Source organism: Panthera uncia (assembly GCF_023721935.1).
Source record: "Panthera uncia isolate 11264 chromosome A3 unlocalized genomic scaffold, Puncia_PCG_1.0 HiC_scaffold_12, whole genome shotgun sequence".
Lineage (NCBI taxonomy): Eukaryota > Metazoa > Chordata > Mammalia > Carnivora > Felidae > Panthera > Panthera uncia.
This window is the reverse complement of record NW_026057579.1, coordinates 18,569,071-18,592,640: the sequence shown is the minus strand read 5'-3', so window position 1 is coordinate 18,592,640 and position 23,570 is coordinate 18,569,071. Positions and strand designations below refer to the sequence as shown.

The following is a 23,570-nucleotide window of genomic DNA, read 5'->3' as shown; positions in this document are numbered from 1 at the left end:
CTTATTTTTTAGGGAAAGACGTCGTGGATTTGTGTGTTTCTTGGAGTGGGAGAGAGTGCTTTGGACTAGTCGGTTGTTCTTCAGGTTTCCCGGGTCTTTGCGGTGGGGCGGTGTTGGGGAGGGCGGGGAGAGGAGACGCCCACCACGCCGAAGTTAACTTGGCCCCGCCCTCTTACGTGCTCGGCCCCGCCCTTCACGCTGCCGGCAGCTCGCGCCGCCGCAGTCTGCGGCCGCCCAGCGCGCCGGGAGCTCCTGCGTCTTCCGCGGCCCGCGCTCCAGCCACCAGCGCGGTTAGCCACGTGGACTGACTCCTGGCGCGCCGACCTCACGTGGTTCTAGCATCGGCTGGGGCTTGCTGCGTTTCCCGCTTCTCTGTGCTCGCCCCCGCCTCTGAGCTCCGTTCCCATGGCGGCCCTGATGTTGGAGGATGGGTCGGTCCTGCGGGGCCAGCCCTTTGGGGCCGCTGTGTCGACTGCCGGTGAAGTGGGTAAGCAAGCTCGGGCCGGCTGCCGACCTCATCCCACTCTCTGCTGCCCCTCTCTGCCCAACCTGCCCTGCCCAAACCCGCCATTTTCCCGCCTGCACACCCAGCCTCCCACCCCCATTTGGTGCCCGTGTCCCCACCCTAGCCCCTTTTATCCCTCAAGGTCAAGGCAGCCTCCGCTGGGGCATTGTCATCGCTCAGGGCAGTGGTGGGAAGGGTGTCCTGCCCAAGCCCCAGCCCTGCCTCTTTCTTGCAGTGTTTCAAACCGGCATGGTCGGCTACCCCGAGGCCCTTACTGACCCTTCCTACAAAGCACAAATCTTAGTGCTGACATATCCTCTGATCGGCAACTATGGCATCCCTGCAGATGAAACGGATGAGTTCGGTCTCAGTAAGGTAGCCACACCCAATGCTTTCTGTACTTTATCTTTTCAAATCAGTGGTTATTAACTGTTAGTCAAGTGAAGACATTGACATTAAGTTAGGCATCCTGGAGAGAACAAAGATACACACTGAAGTGATAATACAAGTACTACCCACAGCTTAAGTACCGTAAGAGGCACAGTGCTGGAGGCCAAGCCAAAGAGTCTGGATTTTGGTAAGGAACCAGTGAAGATTTCTTAACAGTGGTGTGATGGGAGGAATGCTTTAAAATACATAGTAGGAAAGAGACTGGAAATTAGGGCCACACCCTTCTCAGTGGCTGTGGGTCCCAGTTCACCTACCAAACCAAGTTGGTAATCGTCTTGTAAACCTACTTTCCTTGCCTTGACTCATTTTTTTGCCACTTTTCAGTGGAGTTCTTATCTCTAGATAAGAAGACTCAGTCTCCTCCCACAGTGAGGTTCCACCTATTCCTCCTCCTCTGGAATTTGGAAACTAAGTTGTGCTGTGGAAATTAAAGTAATGAAAAAAGTCCACAGAGATTAATAGTGGAAATCACTGCAGCCTAGATACAGTATTCCTCAAAACTCATTTTGTCCTGGTTTTCCACGCTTAGTGGGCCTTTAATTCCTTAATTCACCCTGACATTTAGGAGAGGGAACTCGAGATAAGGAGTGAAAGGACCATTCCTTATCACAGATCTGTAAGTACACTGCATTCTAGTTTATAATGCAGTATGTTGGTTAACATATGGCAGTTTTTAGCTTTGTTAGCTGTAGACACACTGACAAAATGAGAGTTTATAAACCTGCAGAATTGAGGCCCATGACAGAACCAGGGTGAGTAAGGCCTCCTAGAGCCTCTAGCCCACCATAGATACTTTTGTGGCACGTGTGCTGTGAATGCACCTGTCCATATGCAGACTTGTCTTCCTGGCCATGGAGGGTTCTGCCAAACTCTCCTTCAGATCCGTAAAGAACAGTCTCAACATCCATTTTCTTTTAAACCTCTACCACTAAACAGATGTGATTTAAATATACCATTCCCTCCCATGTAAATGACCCACTTTTCTCTTTAATTATTAAATGTTTATCTACTGGGTAGCAAATTTATGTTAACTTTATTATTATTATTATCCCTTACAGGGAGGGGGGTAGAATCATGCCTAGCGTTGTACCCTGAACCTTTATTTTTATTTGATGAGGTACTGTGCACCTATCTTATTTTCTGTTTTTACCACATTCTGTAATTGTGATCTTGTTTATTTGCACGTTACTTTGTTAATTTTCAGGCTCCCTAAGTAGTAAATTCATATGGTAAGGACAGGGATCTTGTCTTTTTGCATACTCACTGCTCCTCCCCCAACATCTGTTACAATGCCTGGCACTGAGTGGGCACTCTGTAAATGTTTGTTGACTGCTACTGTGTGTCAGCCACCTTGTTCTTGCTGAGTTCACAGTTTGGTGAGGAAGACACACAAACACATATATGATACAATGTAAGTAGCAAGAACAATAGAAACAGTGAGTTTAGGTGAGCCCTAAGGAGGAGGCACAAACTGCAGTGAGTGAGGGGGTGGTATCTTCACAGAAGTAGGATTTGTAATCTCAGTTTTGGACTAAAGAAAAGGAAGGGAAGGAAAATATTTTCAGTTATTAATCAGGGCCCAGCTTTTGGTGTTTCATATGAGGAACAACATTGTTGGGAAAGGACAAAAGCAGGAGATGCTTGCTGTGTTAAAGGAATGACTGGGTCATTTATTCAGTGGGGGTGAAGTGTAGGGTCTCAGCCGTACGTTGGGAAAAGAAGATAGGAAGATGTGTGGCCCTCGGCCCCTCATGCTCTCTTCGTTCCGTCGACAGTGGTTTGAATCCTCAGGGATCCATGTGGCAGGACTGGTGGTGGGAGAGTGCTGCCCCACACCCAGCCACTGGAGCGCCACCCACACCCTGCATCAGTGGCTGGAACAGCATGGCATACCTGGCCTGCAAGGTACGGTGCTAGCACAGTTGTGTCCGGGCAGAACACAGGTGCCTGGATGGAAAGAATGGAGATCTCTTTTGCACTACTGGGACTCCAGTCTGAGGTTGTGATAGAATGTATCAGATTTGGAAGGTTTAGAGTAGGGTCTGGGAATCGGAGAAAGAACTGAGTTCTCACTCAAATGGAAAATTTTGTACATACAAAAGGAAAGAAGAATATAATGAACCCCCAGCTTCTGTAATCATTAACTGAGGACTAAACTTAACTGCACCACCATGACTAGAACCCCCCTAATTATTTTGACGCAGGTCTCCATTGTTGTATCATTTCAGCCACAAATAGTTCACTAATCTATGAAAAAGGAGTCCTTTTTAAAAGAGCCACAGGGGCGCCTGGGTGGCTCAGTCGGTTGAGAGACCGACTTCGGCTCAGGTCATGATCTCATGGTTCGTGAGTTCGAGCCCCGCGTCGGGCTCTGTGCTGACGGCTCAGAGCCTGGAGCCTGCTTCGGATTCTGTGTCTCTCTCTCTCTCTGACCCTCCCCCACTCATGCTCTGTCTGTCTCTGTCTCAGAAATAAATAAACATTTAAAAATATTAAAAAAAAATAAAAGAGCCACAATAACATTATGGTACCTTTAAATAAGTAACAATAATTTCTAAATATTCAGGCGATATTTATAGATTTGTCTATTATCTAAATGTTTTTTATTGCTTATTTGAATTTGGATCTAAATAAGATTCATATATTGCATTTGGTTGGTATGTCTAATTTATGGGTATTGTAACCCACTTGACAAAAACAAGTTGGTTTTCCTTTAGAGTATCCCACAAGCTGCATTTTGTCAATTACGTTCCTGTAGTGTTGTTTAGTGTGTTCTTTTGTCTCCTGATATTATTTTCTGTAAACAAATCTAGAAGTCATGGTTCAATTCAGATGTGATATTTTTAGCAAGAATACTTCATGGTAGTGTACTTCCATCAGGATGGCCCAGGATTTTGATGCCCATAGAACAGCTGTGTGTGACTCAGGGCTCTGGAATGCAGTGCTCCTGAAAGTCTAACCTCATGCATGACTGAGTTGGGGGAGTGTGATCTCTGAGAGTGTGCTATTTTGACAGGAGTGGATACTCGGGAGCTGACTAAGAAGTTGAGAGAACAAGGGTCTCTGCTGGGAAAGCTGGTCCAAGATGGAACAGAGCCTTCAGCCCTGCCATTCTTGGACCCCAATGCCCGCCCCCTGGTGCCAGAGGTCTCGATTAAGGTACAGAGGTAGAGTGGGAAAATGTTGCAAGCTATAGCACATCAGTTTTATTCTGTTCCTAACGGGTGAACACTTGAGGGCAAATCAGAAGAGGCCTCAAAGGCAGGGGTTGGTGTGTGTATATCTATACTCATTGATTACAACTGCCCGCTCTTGCCCTTTATTCTTCAGGCTCCACGGGTCTTCAATGCAGGGGGCACCCCTCGGATCCTTGCTTTGGATTGTGGTCTCAAGTACAATCAGATCCGATGTCTGTGCCAGCGTGGAGCTGAGGTCACTGTGGTACCGTGGGACCATGCATTAGACAGCCAGGGTGAGTAGCTGGGGCGTGTATAGGGCTACAGACAGGTAGCTTGGGTGGAAGATCTGTCCCTTGGTCCAGTCGCTATAAGTCAACATGAGTTGCAGGGAAGGAGACAGAGATCAGGGCTTTTGCTCTGATGGTAAGGAAAGGCTGCAAGTTTGTCTCTCTGGTTAAACTACTGGTCTTGACATCATCTTTTCTGCCCACTCCAGAGTATGAGGGTGTCTTCCTGAGTAATGGCCCTGGTGACCCCGCCTCCTATCCCAGTGTGGTATCCACACTGAGCCGTGTCTTATCTGAGCCTGATCCCCGACCTGTCTTCGGGATCTGTCTGGGACACCAGCTGTTGGCCTTAGCCATTGGGGCCAAGACATACAAGATGAGGTGGGACTTGTGGGGAGAGGAAGGGCCTGAACTACTGACATGAGCGGTGGGGAGTCTTGGGGATGGGAATAGAGTTGGTGTTCGTTAGTGTTGAAACAGGAGCAGGGGCTGGTGAGGGTCCTAAGCTCAACAAAAGCTGGGTTTGGTACAATGGTGAAGGGAGGGTGAAGAGGGCCTGTGACTCAGTGTGCTTCCATCTCCAGATATGGGAACCGAGGCCATAATCAGCCATGCTTGCTAGTGGGCTCTGGGCGCTGCTTTCTGACATCCCAGAATCATGGGTTTGCTGTGGAAACAGACTCACTGCCAGCCGGCTGGCTTCCTCTCTTTACCAACGCCAATGATCGTTCCAATGAAGGCATTGTACATGACAGCCTGCCCTTCTTCAGGTGAGCTAGAGTGATTCCGGCAGGGTGACTGGATCTGTACAGCTTGGAAGCCCCGGGGTCTTGAAGATCAAAAAAGGAAGCGCAACAGTGGGCCCCAATCGTCTATCCTGATGCCCGCTTCCAAGACTACCAGTTCCCAAGTCAGGGATAGTGGCAGATTTCGTGATCCCATCTCTTCAACAGTGTCCAGTTTCACCCAGAGCACCAAGCTGGTCCTTCAGATATGGAGCTGCTTTTTGATATCTTTCTGGAAACTGTGAAAGAAGCCACAGCTGGGAACCCCGGGGGCCAGACAGGTAAGCCCCTTAGTTTTGTAGAACTAAGTAGAAGTAAGAACAGGGTTGGCTCCAGGATGGGCATAAAATGGGCATGCCCTAGGAAACTGAGATCTGTTTGGAAGGTTAAGGGGATGAGGTGGGAAAGCAACCAAACCAAGATGATTCATTTACTTCTTCTACTGAAAGGAGCTCCAGAGTCAAGAGTCCTGGGTCATTGTCCCACGTCTGCCACTCATTAGGGGGATGACCTGTTTTGAATTCTTCTGTAAAGTGTGGGAGTTAATACAGGTCTCTCAGGTCTCGTTCAGCTCTAACATTTATGACTTTCTTTGCCTCCACAGTTCGAGAGCGGCTGGTTGAGTGCCTCTGTCCCCCTGGGATTCCCACCCCAGGCTCTGGGCTTCCACCACCACGAAAGGTTCTGATCCTGGGCTCTGGGGGCCTCTCCATTGGCCAAGCTGGAGAGTTTGACTACTCAGGCTCTCAGGTAAAGCATGTCCATCCCTGCCCCTCTGGGTGTGTGACCCTCAGGAACGGATGGTCTTGAGGAGAGGGCTGAGGCATAAACATTGGTTGTAGGGAGAGAATGAATCAGGAGATCTGGGGAATGTTCAGAAAGGTGAGGTGCTAAGGAAAAGGAGTTGGTTATGAGAGACTGGGAGTACAGGAAGGGAGAGACACATTGGTGGTTTCAGACTTGGTAGTCTTGCTTCTGTAGGGGAGGCTGGTACGCCATTTTTGTCTCCCTAGGCGATTAAGGCCCTGAAGGAGGAAAACATCCAGACGTTGCTGATAAACCCCAACATTGCCACAGTGCAGACTTCCCAGGGGCTGGCTGACAAAGTCTATTTCCTTCCCATAACGCCTCACTATGTAACCCAGGTATGACTGGCATAAGGCTGGACTGAGGAAGGGACCCACGTGGGCAGGGGTATTCTGTGGTCACTCTGGGTTTCTAAACTTCTTTGATCCACTCTATACCCCCAAGGTCCTAACGTTTGTTATTCCTCTTCTCCCTCAGGTGATCCGTAATGAGCGCCCAGATGGCATCTTACTGACTTTTGGGGGCCAGACAGCTCTGAATTGTGGTGTGGAGCTAACCAAGGCTGGAGTGTTAGCTCGGTATGGGGTCCGGGTCCTGGGCACACCTGTGGAAACCATTGAACTGACTGAAGATCGGCGGGCATTTGCCTCCAGGATGGCAGAGATTGGAGAGCATGTGGCCCCCAGTGAGGCGGCAAATTCTCTTGAACAGGTTCGAGGGGCGGTTGGGGGAAGGTGGAATGATGTCATTTTCTTTGTGTCTTATTTTCTCTGGGGCCAGGAACCCTCTATGCAGCAAGCAGTCGAGGCCTGATCACTGTGTTCATCTCTTCTGCTCATTACAGGCCCAGGCAGCTGCTGAGCGGCTGGGATATCCTGTGCTGGTTCGTGCGGCCTTTGCCCTGGGTGGCCTGGGCTCTGGCTTTGCCTCCAACAGGGAGGAGCTCTCTGCTCTTGTGGCCCCAGCTTTTGCCCATACTAGCCAAGTGCTGGTAGATAAGTCCCTGAAGGGATGGAAGGAGATTGAGTACGAAGTGGTGAGAGATGCCTATGGCAACTGTGTCACGGTGAGTGATGGAGGTGGGCTGGGAGTAATGTCAGGCAGTGTGAGCTCCAGTAAGAGCAGAGGTCAGAGCTGAGATCTTTGAGGGTTCGATGTCCCTCAGACCCAGAATGGGTACTGCCCCAAAAGCAACAGGACCCTGGGATGCAGCCTCTTGCCTCTCTTGACTTTCTTTGGCCGTGACCTCCACGGGATCCTTCTTTCACAGGTGTGTAACATGGAGAATTTGGACCCATTGGGCATCCACACTGGAGAATCCATAGTCGTGGCTCCAAGCCAGACACTGAATGACAGGGAATACCAGCTACTGCGGCAGACAGCCATCAAGGTGACCCAGCACCTTGGAATCGTCGGGGAATGCAATGTGCAGTACGCCTTGAACCCCGAGTCTGAGCAGGTGAGACTCTAGGCACTGGAGCTGATATTCTAGCTGTTGGATCTCCATCCATAATTTTGGGTCCTTGAGGCCAGGGGACTCTTTGGCCCTACAGACCTTGAAGTAGAAGTCAGGATTGTCTGTGGTAAGGTTGGACTGGGATGGGGGTGGTGCTTTTGCTATCTGTGCCTTTGGAGAGGGCTTAGTTTTCTGGCCCTTCTAATACCTCTCCTAGGTGGGCCTTCTGGGCCAGTTATCTGATGTGTGTGTGTGTGTCTCTCTCTCTCTCTCTCTCTCTCTCTCTCTGTCTCTGTCTCTGTCTCTCTCTCTCTCTCTCTCTCTCTCTCTCTCTCTCTGTCTTTTTGCAGTATTACATCATTGAAGTGAATGCCAGGCTCTCTCGAAGCTCTGCCCTGGCCAGTAAGGCCACAGGTTATCCACTGGCCTATGTGGCAGCGAAGCTAGCATTGGGCATCCCTCTACCTGAGCTCAGGTACAAGGGTGGGGAAAAGATCACAGAGATGGGGAGGGGAGCTGAAGAAAACATTCATGGGACAAGGAATTTAAAAAAGATACTGGCCTGGATGTGTGGGGTCAGAGGAAGCTATCTGGAAGCTCACTCTACGTCTCCCACTCTGTCCTGACACCTCCCCGTGACGGCTCCCAGGAACTCAGTGACAGGGGGAACAGCGGCTTTTGAACCTAGCCTGGATTATTGTGTGGTAAAGATCCCTCGCTGGGACCTCAGCAAGTTCCTCCGTGTCAGCACAAAGATCGGGAGCTGCATGAAGAGCGTCGGTGAGTGAGACGTGCCCCAAGAAATCCTTCCCCAGGTCACTCTATGGGGTCCCAGCAGTCCTAAGAATCTAGAATATCATAAGTTAGTTCCCTGGCATAGGCTTTCAGATCCTATATTAGCGGCAGCTTGAGAACATAGTTTCTCAGAACTGGGACGTTTCAAACTCCGTGGTCCTCATCAAGAGCGGGAATCAAAGGCATCTGGAAATCTGTGCCAGAATACACATGCCACCTCCACTCCCCCGCCATCTGTCAGAATCTCTGTGATGGGGTGATGGCCATCAAACTATCTCCTCTCTCTTGGTTTACAAATAAGTAAACTGAGGTGCCCGCAGAAGGAAGGTGACATGGCTGAGTAGAGGGTAGAGCCAAGAACTGAAAACTAGATCCGGTTGCTAGTTATGTGCACCTCTGTCCTACTATGTTGCCTGTCATCGGCAAGACCAGTTTCATGAAATTCTACCCACAGCCTTGCATTGCATTTTGCCCACGGCCTCATCACTAGGTTGTTAATGCCAGTGACAGTTTGTTCTCCATGTGACTTTAAATACTGATGCTTCAGGGAAATGATGCCTGTTGTTTTGTGAACCCTTGTATATCCAAGTTAGCACAGTGGCAGTTGTCGTTAACGCCTATCAGCTTCTCTGGGTACTTTCTGCCACGATCACCCCCCAAATTTTTTAACATGTTTAAGATCAGAGCAGAACATCAGAGCCCTTTTTCATAAAAACAAGGAAATTTAGTAGCGAACAGCATGCAAGCAGTGGTAGAGTATGCTGGAATTGAGTTAATACGCTTTCCTGTAATGTCCCTTTAAGTCACGGTAAACTGTTCTAAAACGTTTCAACCAAAGCAAGCATTTCACATACCACAGTGCCACCAGCCAAGGATAAGAGCATTTCATTGTGTTGCAAATTTCCATTTACAGCAATAGTAGCCTTTATTTATTTTTTTTTTATATATATTTTTTAACGTGTATTTATTTTTGAGATAATGCGAGAGACAGAGTGCAAGCAGCCAAGGGGCAGACAGAGGGAGACACAGAATCTGAAGTGGGCTCCAGGCTCTGAGCTGTCAGCCCAGAGCCTGACGCGGGGCTCGAACTCACGAACCATGAGATCATGACCTGAGCTGGAGTCGGAGGCTTAACCAACTGAGCCACTCAGGCACCCCATCAATAGTAGCCTTTAAACAAGCAAGTCTAAGTAAGCTCAGATATTATTTTGGAATTTTTAGAAATCTTACAAGACTGCCAACTTGTTCCTTCTGGAGATGAATTCCTGTTGTGTGAAAATTACGATAAACATGGGAATAAAGCCATAATTAAATTGTTGGTAAAAGAAGTGGACTAAAAATAGGATAAAGGTTAATCCCCAGATGACATGTTTAATGTTTTATATCTATTCAGGTGTTCTTAGAACATGATCTTCTTTGATAACTTTTTGTGACTTTTATCGTGCAAGTAAGATACATGAACCATTGAGAAATTAGTAAAGTAGTTGAACCAAAAAAGAGTAATCCTCTATAGTCTTGTTACACAGGGATTATTTGGGTATATATATGATTCCAGAATCTTCCTAGGCATGTATATGTGAATATGTTGGGTATCTCTCTTACTCAAAATAAGCATTTACAATAAAACCATATTACAAAGGAATTGAACAAAATCATTTATCATTCTCTTCCTTAACACTGCTATTAGCATTTTAGTGTTTTAAAGTTCTTTTGAAGAAACAATTAGGATTGTAAATAGAAAAATACAGTTAGTAAAAAAAGAAAGAAAGAAAACACAATTGGTAAGACGATCCTAGGGTAAATCGTCAGAGGACATTATAAAACTTTGTGGACGAGGAAATCAATAAGCAAATCTGGGGAGTTGTAGGGAGAGGGGAGTTCCCTTTTATTAATAAATAGAAACCTAGCTAAAATGAGCAAATTTAAGAGACAAGATGTTTAAAACGATTATATGTACTTCTTAGAAGATGGTGAAACTTATACTTGTAAGCATAAACTTCTGTGAAGCAAGTAATACTTATTAAGACCCAGAAAATTCTTACCTATTTCTCCTGTACTTCTGCAAGTTTATCCTAAGGAAATAACCCAAAGCACTGAAGAACTCACAGCCTCACTTAGAAGGATGAACACTTCAAAGCTAGGTGTCCTTCCGTAAGTGAGTAGTTAAGTTATGGTAAATCATACAGGAATTAAACTGCCGGTAATAAGGTCACAAAGCAGTGTGGGAACATGGTTATGATAAAGGAAAAAACATGATAGAAATCGTATGTGTACTATAGTCATATATAAAACATATATTTGAAAGAAGTCCAGGAAGGAATACTCTAAAATGAGAGTTGTGAATGTGATTATTTCTGGATGGGTTCAAAGAGCAGTGGGATCATCTTCCTATTATTCAGACTGTTGAAAAGTTTTAAAGGATGAGACTGATCCCAGATGGGGTCATCATAATAGGAATAAAGCACATAACTGGATAGCTATCAGTAGTTGGGCCATTGTGATCAGCTGCACTGTTTCTAGTATCCACACGTCCATTTTAGGCATCTTAATTTCATAGTCCGTAATAAACACAAAACAGAAAATGGTAAGGAGAGAAGTTCCAGTTTAAGCTTGCTCAATAACAAAACACGATACATACCGCTGCTTTGGTTCTTGTCCTGAGAATCTTCCAGAATCTTGACTAAATCATAGACATAGGAACCTCCTACCTCCAGGGCCTCAGTTTTCACATCCTGTTCCTCCAGGTGAAGTCATGGGCATTGGGCGTTCTTTTGAGGAAGCCTTCCAGAAGGCTCTTCGCATGGTAGATGAGAACTGTGTGGGCTTTGATCACACAGTAAAGCCGGTCAGTGACATGGTAAGTGGCTCTCTTCCCCTGGCAACACCCCTGAAATGGACCCTCCTCTGTCCCCAGTCTGTGGACATGTTACCATTAATAGCAGCAGTCATTACTAGACATTTGCATTTTTCACTTGGCTCAGAATTTTGTGGTTCCTCTCATCTATTCTATAAGGATGTATTCTTTTTTTTTTTTTTTTTTTTTTTAGTAATGTTTGTTTATTTTTGAGAGAGACAGACAGACTGTGAGCAAGGGAGGGGCAGAGAGAGGGAGACAGAATCTGAAGCAGGCTCCAGGCTTCGAGCTGTCAGCACAGGGCCTGATGTGGGGCTTGAACTCACAAACCATGAGATCATGACCCGAGCCGAAGTTGGACGCTTAGCTGACTGAGCCACCCAGGCGCCCCTTATAAGGATATATTCTTAAACTTGTTTCTGTGGACATTGAAACAAGCCTAGAGAGCTTGTGGAACTTGCTAATACATTAGCTGCACAGCCAGAAAGTGGCAGAGGTAGGATTTACATACAGGTTTTTGCAATTACAGAGTTGCTGCTTTGGCTCCTTTTTTGCAGTGTCTTTTCCTAAAACAGTGTCACTCATGCTCTCAGGCTTTATGAGGTGCTAAAAATAGATTGGGAATATTTTGTTTAACAATCGTACATCTCCTCCCTCTGCGCAGTCCTTCCATATCCATCTGTCTGCCCTCCCCATTAGGAATTGGAGACGCCAACTGATAAGCGGATCTTTGTGGTAGCAGCTGCTCTGTGGGCTGGCTATTCTGTGGAGCGGCTGTATGAACTCACACGCATCGACCGCTGGTTCCTGCACCGGATGAAGCGGATTATAGCACACGCCCAGCTGCTGGAACAGCACCGTGGACAGCCTTTGCCCCCAGACCTGCTACACCAGGCCAAGCGCCTTGGCTTCTCAGACAAGCAGATCGCCCTTGCGGTTCTGAGGTCAGAGGTGGTGGTGAGGGCCTTGGGCTGAGGATGTGGGGCAGAGAATCTTGGTACCAGTGAGGGGCCCTCGGAGAGATTGGGGTGTTTTGGAGGCTTCTGACCTTCATCCCTGGGTTGTTTTCCTCTTAAATTCCTGCCCTGGGATCTCACCCCTTTACTAAGTCTGAACCCCACCAGGGCTATATTTTTTACCCTTCTTCTCCTTTAGCACAGAGCTGGCGGTTCGCAAACTGCGTCAGGAGTTGGGAATCTGCCCAGCAGTGAAACAGATTGACACAGTTGCAGCTGAGTGGCCAGCCCAGACAAATTATTTGTACCTGACATACTGGGGCACCACCCATGATCTCACCTTTCGAACGCCTCACGTCCTGGTCCTTGGCTCTGGCGTCTACCGTATAGGCTCCAGCGTTGAGTTTGACTGGTGTGCTGTGGGCTGCATCCGGCAGCTCCGAAAGGTCCAAGAGCTAGTCTTTCCTACCGTCTTATCTGCTGTTCTATTCTCTTTCAGTTCCAGCAGTTGCCTTACGCCCACGTTTAATCCTGGCACTTTCTGTTAATTGCTATGCTTAGAGCTTTGGGAAGAGTGTGGGGGTGGTAGGGGCGGGGGACTCCCCTTAGGCCATCTTGTGCCTCACACAGGGTATGTGTCTTTTCTCCCAATACTTTGTACCTGTCTCTCTAGTGCTTGGCCCCACTTCCCTCCCAAGGCAGGTGTCCCATACAGCTATTTCAGAGAAAGCTTTTTGGCTTTGCCTTAGTTTTTCCATGTTTTTCCTCCCATCTTATAGTTCAATCTCATTTCCCTCCCTCTCACAGATGGGATATAAGACCATCATGGTGAACTACAACCCAGAGACAGTCAGCACTGACTATGACATGTGTGACCGACTCTACTTTGATGAGATCTCTTTTGAGGTGAGAGAGTTGAAGGCTGCTCGTTAGCCTGGGTGGCCAGGGTCAAGTGGGAATGGCTGGCTGACTTAAGATTCTTTGGGCTCTGTGGGGTTTGAGGGGATGTGGGTAGAGGGTGAGAAGTAGTGAGCAGGAAGGCTCAGATCCCTGATCACCTGCTACCTCCACTTGATTCTCCTCTTGCACTAAGGTGGTGATGGACATCTATGAGCTAGAGAACCCTGAAGGTGTGATCCTATCTATGGGTGGACAGCTGCCCAACAACATGGCCATGGCTCTGCATCGGCAGCAGTGCCGGGTGCTGGGTACTTCCCCTGAAGCCATCGACTCGGCTGAGAACCGTTTCAAGTTCTCCCGGCTCCTCGACACCATTGGTATCAGCCAACCTCAGTGGAGGGAACTCAGTGACCTAGAGGTGGGCTGGGGCTTGGTTGGGGGCTGGAGGCTAGATGCGGTCAGGGGTGAGTGTGACCAACCCAGCTGCACCCTTCTTAGTCTGCTCGCCAGTTCTGCCAGACAGTGGGGTACCCCTGCGTGGTGCGCCCCTCCTACGTGCTGAGTGGCGCTGCTATGAATGTGGCCTACACTGACGGCGACCTGGAGCGCTTCCTGAGCAGTGCAGCAGCCGTCTCTAAGGAGCACCCTGTGGTCATCTCCAAGTTCATCCAGGAGGCTAAGGTAGGGCCTCAAACAAGTCTCTGAGGGCAGGCTCCCCAGCCTCAGAGGAGACTCCTCTCTCTGGTCCTACAACAATTTCTAGGCACAAAAGACTGGGAAAGATGGGTTGTATCAAGTCTCTTCAAGGAAGGGAGCCTCCTGGGGCAAGTGGGAGAAGAAAATGGTCCCTGCCCTACATCACATTGCCTTCACGTCCCCACTAGGAGATTGATGTGGATGCTGTGGCCCGTGATGGTGTAGTGGCAGCCATTGCCATCTCTGAGCATGTGGAGAATGCAGGAGTGCATTCAGGCGATGCCACACTGGTGACCCCACCGCAGGACATCACTGCCAAAACCCTGGAGCGGATTAAAGCCATTGTGCACGCTGTGGGTCAGGAGCTGCAGGTCACAGGACCCTTCAATCTGCAGCTCATTGCCAAGGTAGTAAGAGGGGGCTAAAGGAAGAGACTAACGGGCATTAGTACCTTCTTGCTCTGTGCTGGCCACAGTGCCAGTGAGCACTCACTGTCTCCTGCCCTCATCAGAGTAGGCCCAAAAGCTGGAGGGAAGGGGCTCCTAGCTAGAGCCCACGGTGTTGTAATGGTTTGTGACAGTCTGTTCACAACCTGATCCCTGTTCCCCTGTTCAAGGTTGATTACCCACAGAATGGTAAATGAGGGAAAGAGTCCAGGTCAGTGGAATAGTGTCAGCAAGCCCAGCCTACAGAAGGTCTGACCAATCCCTGTCTGCTCTAGGATGACCAGCTGAAAGTTATCGAATGCAACGTGCGTGTCTCTCGCTCCTTCCCTTTCGTCTCGAAAACACTAGGTGTGGACCTAGTAGCCTTGGCCACACGCGTCATCATGGGGGAAGAAGTGGAACCTGTGGGGCTCATGACTGGCTCCGGAGTCGTGGGGGTAAAGGTACGGAGGATTGAAACCTTGAGGTTAGCAGTCAGAAGCAGGGAGACATAGTGGGAGAGAGTTCACTTACCACACATGTGAGTCCGCATGTAAACTGAGCACCTATCATGGGCCACAAGGGTGATAAGGGTCTTTGTCCTTTAAGAGCTCACACTAGTAATGGAGACAAGGGAAGTTGGGTTAAAAAATAGCTTGTTTCTAGAACAGTCTATGGTAAACCTGCGTAGTAAAGATAAGACTAAAATGCTATAAGAGTTTACAGACAAGAGATGGCACTTCCAAAAGGAGTAACCTGGGAAGGGCTGGGAGAGGTGGTATTTAAATGGAGTCCTGAAGGGTGGTCAGGATGTTTGATTGGCAGAGCTTGTTGAGGAAGTGTTCCAAGGCCAAGGAATTAGCTTAGTGGAAACTGCCGGAAGACCCGAACTATATTTGAAAAGCAGCTCACCTGCTGGTGTAGAGCACAGGCAGAGCAGCAGCAGGCAAGGCTAACCCTGCTGTCTGGCTGAGACCACGGGAAAGGAACTGTGGCTGCTGCTTCTGATGAGGAGAGGTGGGCCCTCCTTGCGTTGGTGTCTCACATCCTGCTCCCACAGGTGCCTCAGTTCTCCTTCTCACGCTTGGCGGGTGCTGATGTGGTGTTGGGTGTGGAGATGACCAGTACCGGGGAAGTGGCTGGCTTCGGGGAGAGCCGTTGCGAGGCCTACCTCAAGGCCATGCTAAGCACTGGCTTTAAGATCCCCAAGAAGAACATCTTGCTGACCATTGGCAGCTATAAGGTACAGAATCCAGAGGCGGGGGCTGCCCAGAGAGGTGGGGGCAGATAGCCTTGGTTCTCTGGGCCTGGGCTGACCTTGAAGTGGAAGACAGAAGAGATAGAACCGCATCCTCCTTCTGCTTGGTTCAGAACAAAAGTGAGCTGCTCCCAACTGTGCGGCTGCTGGAGAGCCTGGGCTACAGCCTCTACGCCAGCCTGGGCACTGCTGACTTCTACACTGAGCATGGTGTCAAGGTACCGGGGCTCCCGCAACCTACCCCTGCTTTGTACCAGAGAATTCTGTGTTCCCTTGCTTTTTCTGTCGTTGCATAAATTCTCTATATTCTGTATAGAGCAAATAGAGTATACGGAAAAGCAAAGAAAAAATTTTCCTTACAGTCTACCACTCTTAACATTCTGGTGTATTTCTTTCCAGAATATTATTTCTACATGTACATGTATGGGCTCATATTGCACAGTTCTTGATAACCATAGAGTAGATGTTTTTCCTATCAAGAATGTACTCTGCCAATAATAAATAGAGGCAGCCCTGGTCCCCACCCTATAGGTCCTCAGTCTCTTCCTCATGGGTTCCTGGGCTACCTCTCCTCCCTTTGCTGTCCTTCGTGACTCCTGCCAGGTTCAGGTTGGCCCTGACCTTATCTCTGGGCCACAGGTAACAGCTGTGGACTGGCACTTTGAGGAGGCAGTGGATGGTGAGTGCCCACCGCAGCGAAGCATCTTGGAGCAGCTGGCTGAGAATCACTTTGAGCTAGTGATTAACCTGTCAATGCGTGGAGCTGGGGGCCGGCGTCTCTCTTCCTTTGTCACCAAGGGCTACCGTACCCGGCGCCTGGCCGCTGACTTCTCTGTGCCTCTCATCATCGATATCAAGTGCACCAAACTGTTTGTAGAGGTACCTGGGACCTGGGTGCTAGGAGAGCAACAGCCAGTGTTAATGGGACAAGAGGGAGAAGTGAGTGTGCCATGGGGTTGGGAAATCTCAGTATGAAGCAGTTACGGTAATAACCGGGCTTTGGGGCTACAGAGAGAAGTTGGGTATTGGGAGGTAGAGCCTGGTTTATGCAAAAACCCAGTCCCTACCTACAACTCCTGGGTTGCCCTTAAATCAGAGCTGACTGTGGTTTTCACCTGCAGGCCCTAGGCCAGATTGGGCCAGCCCCTCCTTTGAAGGTGCACGTTGACTGTATGACTTCCCAAAAGCTTGTGCGACTACCTGGTAAGTGCATCTTTTGGGAGAACCCAGCTTCTGCACACTGGTAGCATCTGGCTCAGAGATCTGGGCCGTGGGACCCACACCCTGCCTGGACTGCATAGAGTGTGGGGGCCAGAATCTTTCTCACTGAGCTCTTTCCTCCCACGATCCTCTGTGCCCTTGACTGAGGAACCTTGCCACCTCTCACCCGTATCAGTGGCTGCTCATTTTCCTACCACCCCAGTTCACCTCTTTGATGTCCTTTGTGTCTCTGAACCTTCCTCTAATCTTGCCACATCCATGTTCTCCCAGGACTGATTGACATCCATGTGCACCTGCGGGAACCAGGGGGGACACACAAGGAGGACTTTGCCTCAGGCACAGCTGCTGCCTTGGCTGGGGGCGTGACCATGGTGTGTGCCATGCCTAATACCCGGCCCCCTATCATTGATGCCCCTGCCCTGGCCCTGGCCCAGAAGGTGAGCCCTTGTACTCCTGCTTCACGGTGATCCAGACGTCTCTGCCTATCTCCCAGACCCATCTTCCTTGTGCCCTCCCAGAAGCCTAGGGGCCTAGGCCACTGGTTCCCAGGCTGGCATGGATGCCAGGGGGTCTTATCTCATTATCTCATATGTATCTTCCCCAGCTGGCAGAGGCTGGCGCACGCTGTGACTTTGCCTTATTTCTTGGGGCCTCGTCAGAAAATGCAGGGACCCTGGGTGCTGTGGCTGGGTCTGCTGCTGGGCTAAAGCTCTACCTCAACGAAACCTTCTCTGAGCTTCGGCTGGACAACGTGGCCCAGTGGATGGAGGTAGGGAGTGGGCACGTGGGAGGAGGCAGCCAGTGTCCTGGCTTGAGGACCACACAGAGTGGGCTAACCAACAACAGTGAGGTGTCAGGAGCTCTGTGAGGGCTCTGGGCTCTGATGACCTCAGAGAATTCAGGGCTCTGCATGCTCCCCGATAAGTTCTTTCTGTCCCCAGCACTTTGAGACATGGCCATCCCACCTCCCCATTGTCGCCCATGCGGAGCGACAGAGTGTCGCCGCCATCCTCATGGTGGCCCAGCTGACCCAGCGCTCAGTGCACATATGTCATGTGGCACGGAAGGAGGAGGTGAGAGTATACCCGGGATCCCAGTGCCCCTTCTGTTTTCTCAGTGACACCCAGAGGTCAGGGTCTTCTTGGGGGCCGGAGGGGGTGGGGAGCAGCGAGCCAGTACCCTCAGCATGTCTGCCCCGTAACTTTCCTAGAGGGGGTGTTGGCTGTGGAGACTTGTAGGGCAGGGCACGAGGGAGGCCCCTTCTAGATCTCCTGTCCCTCCAGATCCTGCTGATTAAAGCCGCAAAGGCCCGAGGGCTGCCAGTGACCTGTGAGGTGGCGCCCCACCATCTGTTTCTAAGCCGCGATGACCTGGAGCGCCTGGGGCCCGGGAAGGGCGAGGTCCGGCCTGAGCTTGGCTCCCGCCAGGATGTGGAGGCCCTGTGGGAGAACATGGCTGTCATCGACTGCTTCGCCTCAGATCATGGTGAGAGGGCCCACAGTGTACCTTTCTGCCCAGCAGGGCTCGTGCCCCAGCTCAGGGCCCCTGGGCTCTGTGAGGATACAAAGGACTTGACCTTTGTAGCACAGTGCCTGGTCTGTGATGGGTGCTTGATAAATGCTCCCTGAAGGAACTAATGAGCAAATGATGAAAATTATAAATGAGAGAACATGGGTAAAAGGTGTAGTCCCCAGAAGGTGGCAGCTGTCATGGTTTATCTGTTTTTCAAATAACCAGAGGAGATGAGCATTGAGATGTGTAGCGAGGCAGTGCAATCCTGGTGGCCTGTGTGACTCCCCAGATGTGGAGGCGATGGGGCCTGAGGGTGCTGCTCTCTTCCTTCAGCCCCCCACACCTTGGAGGAGAAGTGTGGGCCCAGGCCTCCACCAGGCTTCCCGGGGCTGGAGACCATGCTGCCGCTGCTGCTCACGGCTGTCAGCGAGGGCCGGCTCACTCTGGATGACCTACTGCAGCGGCTGCACCACAGTCCTCGGCGGATCTTCCACCTGCCCCCACAGGAGGACACCTATGTGGAGGTGTGGGCGTGTGGGCGGCTGCAGAGGGTGGGCGGCTCTGTATCCCCCGCAGCTGTTCCAAGGTGTGGCCCTACCCTAGCATCACCCGTGACTCTGGGCAGGTGGATCTGGAGCATGAATGGACCATCCCCAGCCACATGCCCTTCTCCAAGGCCCACTGGACACCCTTCGAAGGGCAGAAGGTCAAGGGCACCGTCCGCCGTGTGGTCCTACGAGGCGAGGTGGCCTATATTGACGGGCAGGTATGCGTGTGGCCTGAACCCCATCCCAGTAGTGACTTCCTTGGTGCCATTGTCAACTTGCTCTGGCACATCTCTGTGGTTCCAGCACCTCCTCCAGCTGCCCTGGACATGGGTGGGCACAGGTCCCCTGGGGCGTGTTTCCTTTTTGCTGGCTTCCATTGCTTTAGGGTCTCAGTCCAGCTCTTTGCCCCCTGCTCACTCGCCTGCTCCTGCTTTCTGTCTGCAGGTCCTGGTGCCCCCGGGCTACGGACAGGATGTACGCAAGTGGCCTCAGGGGGTTGTTCCCCAGCTCGCACCTCCAGCCCCTGCCACCAGTGAGATAACCACGGTACCCACAGTGCTTTGGGACTGGAGGGGGGTGTTGGGGGATGTGGCCAGGAACAGCCAACAGCACAGGTGTTATAATTAGTGGTTTAGGGGTGGAAGGCTCTGTAGTTGACACTGAAAGTCCCCCACCTATCTCTTTGTCTACTACAAAACATAGACTTAACTCTCAGTTTAGGAGATTACCTACCTAGGTGAAACACAAGCCCCTTATTAACCCAACCAGAGGTTTATCTGAGAGCCTGTCATGGGGCTAGCACACACCTCTAGGAGGCTAGTTGGTCTTCCTGTGCCACAACAGTATAGCAGAGGGATGAACCTGAGGGGAGATGATGGAGAACAGGGTCCATTCCATTCTCGCTATGGACAGTGAGCAATTCAGCTTTTCTCGAGGAATTAAATTTGAGGAGTTGGGTCAGTACTTTTTAAAATGCGAGACCTGTATCTCTCCAGACACCCGAAAGGCCTCGCCGGGCTATCCCAGGGCTTCCCGATGGCCGCTTCCACCTGCCTCCCCGAATCCACCGAGCCTCTGACCCAGGTCTGCCAGGTAAGAGGGGGGTCCTGTGACACGGAGGATGGGGCCACCTGGACTCAGAGATGTGTAGGGACAGGCTTCTCTTCCCCCAATGTCCCCCTGATGGACTGGGGTCGGGCTCACAGCCCCCCCCCCCCCACCAGCACCTCACTTTGGTCCACTTACCCTGTTCTTCCTGCCTTTCCTTCATACTACTAGTCTGACCCGCTGTACCTTCCTTTGCCTAAATCAGTCTGCCCTCTGTGAGGTAGGTACCCCACAGCTTCTCACAGCCCTTTCTTGTTGTGGGCAGCTGTGTTCCTCCGCCCAGGAGCTGGGATCCCACGGGGCAGCAGAACGTGGGGTAAATCCAGGTTACTGGTTGGTGTGAGCCTGGCCGTTCCCCTTGCCTAGGATCCCTTTGCCACTTGGGCGGGCCCTGGGAGGGCACCGCTGCTCTCACACAGCAGCCCCTGTGGGAAATCACTGGTGTGTCCCCAGGGCTACTGATCCTTGTTGCCCCCTAACCTGCTATAGCTACTGTTGTGTGAGTTGGTTTAACACAGACGCTATGATCCAGAGTGTGGGGAAATAGGGGTTCTTCACAGACCTTAGTTGCAGGCTTATATCTGTCCTGTTGCCCTATTTGTAGCTGAAGAGCCAAAGGAAAAGTCCTCTCGGAAGGCAGCTGAACCAGGTGAGACTTCCCCAGAGCCCACGCTCACTTTGGGGACCTGTCTGACCTGACCTCTGTAGGAGGAGCCCTCTGACCCACCTCTTCTGCCCCGTCCCTCACTGCAGAGCTCATGGGAACCCTTGATGGCACCTGCTACCCTCCACCACCAGTACCTAGACAGGCGTCACCCCAGAACCTGGGGACCCCTGGCCTGCTGCACCCCCAGACCTCACCCCTGCTGCACTCATTAGTGGGTCAACATATCCTGTCTGTCCAGCAGTTCACCAAGGATCAGGTGCCTGGGGGAGGGAGGATGGGGACACCCAGAGCTTTGAGAATCTGAAAAGTTGGGGCTAGGACCTCTGGGGTCCACTGCCTTTCCAGCTGACTTGGGGTCTTTTTTAGATGTCTCACCTGTTCAATGTGGCACACACACTGCGTATGATGGTACAGAAGGAGCGGAGCCTCGACATCCTCAAGGTCAGGGTCAGGGCTGTGGGCTACAGATCCAGGACCCTGTCAGAGGGATCTCCCTCTCCTGCCATAGGTCACCTTGTGTGAGTCCAGATCCTCCACTATAAGTTGCTCTGCCTTCTTTATTCTGGAAGGTCCTGCTGACCTAGATCCCTGACCCCCACATGTTTGCTCTCCTCTGACCTGTATTTAGCTGATTTGTGAGGCCCTGAGTGCCGGTGCATCAGCCTGCTAATTTGGTCACTTGCTCTGTGCAGATGTATTCAGTGGGATAGATCTGGGGTGTTTCTGTTTCTCCCAGAGAATGAATATTTCATTCAGATGTTTACCAGCGGTGTTTCGGTGGCAGAGCCTTTAGCTCAGAGCGATGCTAATAGAAATGTCAAGGTTAGGACAGGTCACAAGAAGGTTTGCAGGGAGTTTTCTCAGTGTCCCTCCTGTGTAAGTGGGCGAAGCAAGCAGCGGCCTATACTTTCCCCAAGATGAACACACACTTTCACACTGAATCTTGGCCCTCCCCCCCACAGGGGAAGGTGATGGCCTCCATGTTCTACGAGGTGAGCACGCGGACCAGCAGTTCCTTTGCGGCAGCCATGGCCCGGCTGGGGGGCGCTGTGCTCAGCTTCTCAGAAGCCACGTCTTCAGTCCAAAAGGGTGAATCCCTGGCTGACTCTGTGCAGACCATGAGCTGCTACGCCGACGTTGTTGTGCTTCGGCATCCCCAGCCTGGAGCCGTGGAGGTGAGGCCAGCTGTCCACTGGACAGGGTTGATTGGGATGGATCCAGGGACATGACTGCAAGTCTCTGGTTGGGCCACATGGGTGAGGGGACCCAAGAAGAGTGGGACTCAGGCAGGGAGCAGGGGCCACTGGGATGCAGAAGACAAGGCTCTCCTTTCTTATTCCCATTTTCACAGCTGGCAGCCAAGCACTGTCGAAGGCCAGTGATCAATGCTGGCGATGGGGTTGGAGAGCATCCCACGCAGGCCCTGCTGGACATCTTCACCATCCGGGAGGAGCTTGGGACTGTCAATGGCATGACGGTGAGCACAGTGGCAGGGGTTGGGAGCCTGCCCGGGCAAGGTCTGAAGAGTGGGGGCAGTTGGGCAGTACCTTCTCTGTTCCGAGGCATGCTGCATCAGGGAGGCCTGTGTCCTGATCCTGAGACTGAAAGCTTTGAATTGGGGGGACAAGGTGCTTGATCTGGGGGCCCTCTTGGTGATCGGGTTCCTCCCCTAGATCACAATGGTGGGGGACCTGAAGCATGGACGCACGGTGCATTCCCTGGCCTGCCTGCTCACCCAGTACCGTGTCAGCCTGCGCTACGTGGCACCTCCCAGCCTGCGCATGCCACCCAATGTGCGGGCCTTTGTGGCAGCCCGCGGCACCAAGCAGGTGAGGCCCTGGGAGGCCATGGGGAGCTGCGGGTTGGGCAGTGAGAGCCTGGCACTGCATTCACTCTGACTCTGCCTCCCCCTCCAGGAGGAATTTGAGAGCATTGAGGAAGCGCTGCCTGACACTGATGTGCTCTACATGACTCGAATCCAGAAGGAACGCTTTGACTCTAGTCAGGAGTATGAAGCTGTGAGTACCAGGGCTGAGGCGAGGCCAGGGCTGGAGCCACGGGGCATCCAGGCTAGTGGCCAAGAAGGCTGGGCCCCAGGAGCTTGATTGGGCCTCTCAGTTGTGATAACTGCATGTGGGTGTGGAAAGAACCCTGGAGGAACCCAGGATTGTGGCCCTACGGCCACCCTGGCCCTGAGGTGCTGACAGGGCCCCCGTCTGCCTCGCAGTGCTTTGGCCAGTTCATTCTCACTCCCCACATCATGACGCGGGCCAAGAAGAAGATGGTGGTGATGCACCCGATGCCTCGAGTCAATGAGATAAGGTGACACGGCTTCAAAATTGAGGATACACCAGGGGCTGGCTGTGGGAGGACACTTAGTCTTGGACAGGCTGGGGTAACTGTTTTCTTTCTCTTGTAGCGTGGAGGTGGACTCAGACCCCCGAGCAGCCTACTTCCGCCAGGCCGAGAACGGCATGTACATACGCATGGCTCTGTTAGCCACTGTGCTGGGCCGCTTCTAGGGCCCAGCTCCTCAGACTCTTCTCATCAGGCCCAGCTGCTGGGCACAGATTCTGGTGCCCCCCACGGGGGCAGCACACTTAGGAGATGCTCTGGGGCGTCCAGGCAGCTCACGTGCTCACACATACACATGCAGACCACACTTGGGCACTGGACTGGACTGGAGCGCTCTAGCATGGGGGTAGGTCCCCATCTCCTGTATTGCACCGCAAACCTGTAAAGTCATTTTTCTACTGACTTAATAAATAGCTAAGCTGCTTGTAAGTGCCTATTTCCTTGCATGTATCCTGGCTTCAGCATAGAATACAAAGTGTAGTGGGCAGGACTTCTGGAAATTTCGAACAGCTGCCCAAATCCAAGAGCAGCTTTGCTGGGCAGGCTCTTGCTCTGGCCAGGGCTGAGCAGCGGGGCTCAGCATTTTCAGAGTCGTGGCTCTTTGGGGTTCTGGGCAGGGGTGTGCTATTCTGTTGGTGCTGAGTGCTGCACTGATGGGTGTCCAGTGTCCTTCCTCAATTAAGTTGCACTCAGAGTTCTGAGTTATGGGAAAAGGAATGCCAAACAGCTGGGTCCTCTGGTGAGGCCTTCACTCTTCTCTCTTCTGTCTGGTTAGTTCTCTCCTTCAGAGGCTGGGGTGGCCATTGC

At 51.2% G+C, this 23,570-nt stretch overlaps 1 protein-coding gene across 2 annotated transcripts; it reads left to right on the top strand.

Annotated features, from left to right (window-relative positions):
• The first annotated feature begins 45 nt into the window (after positions 1-45).
• On the top strand, positions 46-23,187 carry CAD (carbamoyl-phosphate synthetase 2, aspartate transcarbamylase, and dihydroorotase). 2 transcript variants are annotated; one of them, XM_049652394.1, is made up of 44 exons: positions 46-487; positions 741-880; positions 2,731-2,860; positions 3,972-4,114; positions 4,286-4,427; positions 4,631-4,802; positions 5,006-5,191; positions 5,375-5,487; positions 5,811-5,956; positions 6,220-6,351; positions 6,491-6,724; positions 6,858-7,079; positions 7,284-7,472; positions 7,820-7,944; positions 8,119-8,249; positions 11,009-11,121; positions 11,818-12,062; positions 12,274-12,520; positions 12,882-12,980; positions 13,168-13,392; positions 13,473-13,655; positions 13,859-14,077; positions 14,392-14,559; positions 15,156-15,338; positions 15,467-15,571; positions 15,993-16,232; positions 16,475-16,556; positions 16,845-17,011; positions 17,179-17,343; positions 17,516-17,647; positions 17,858-18,059; positions 18,420-18,610; positions 18,712-18,852; positions 19,079-19,180; positions 19,630-19,726; positions 20,346-20,390; positions 20,495-20,664; positions 20,775-20,849; positions 21,371-21,583; positions 21,760-21,885; positions 22,082-22,237; positions 22,325-22,426; positions 22,636-22,730; positions 22,828-23,187. In XM_049652394.1, exons 1-44 carry the CDS (start codon positions 406-408, stop codon positions 22,928-22,930), a joined length of 6,678 nt encoding a protein of 2,225 aa, XP_049508351.1. In that variant the 5' UTR covers positions 46-405; the 3' UTR covers positions 22,931-23,187. The 2 variants fall into 2 exon arrangements, with proteins under 2 accessions (XP_049508351.1, XP_049508350.1); XM_049652393.1 differs by having other exon boundaries at positions 46-880.
• Positions 23,188-23,570: the final 383 nt, after the last annotated feature.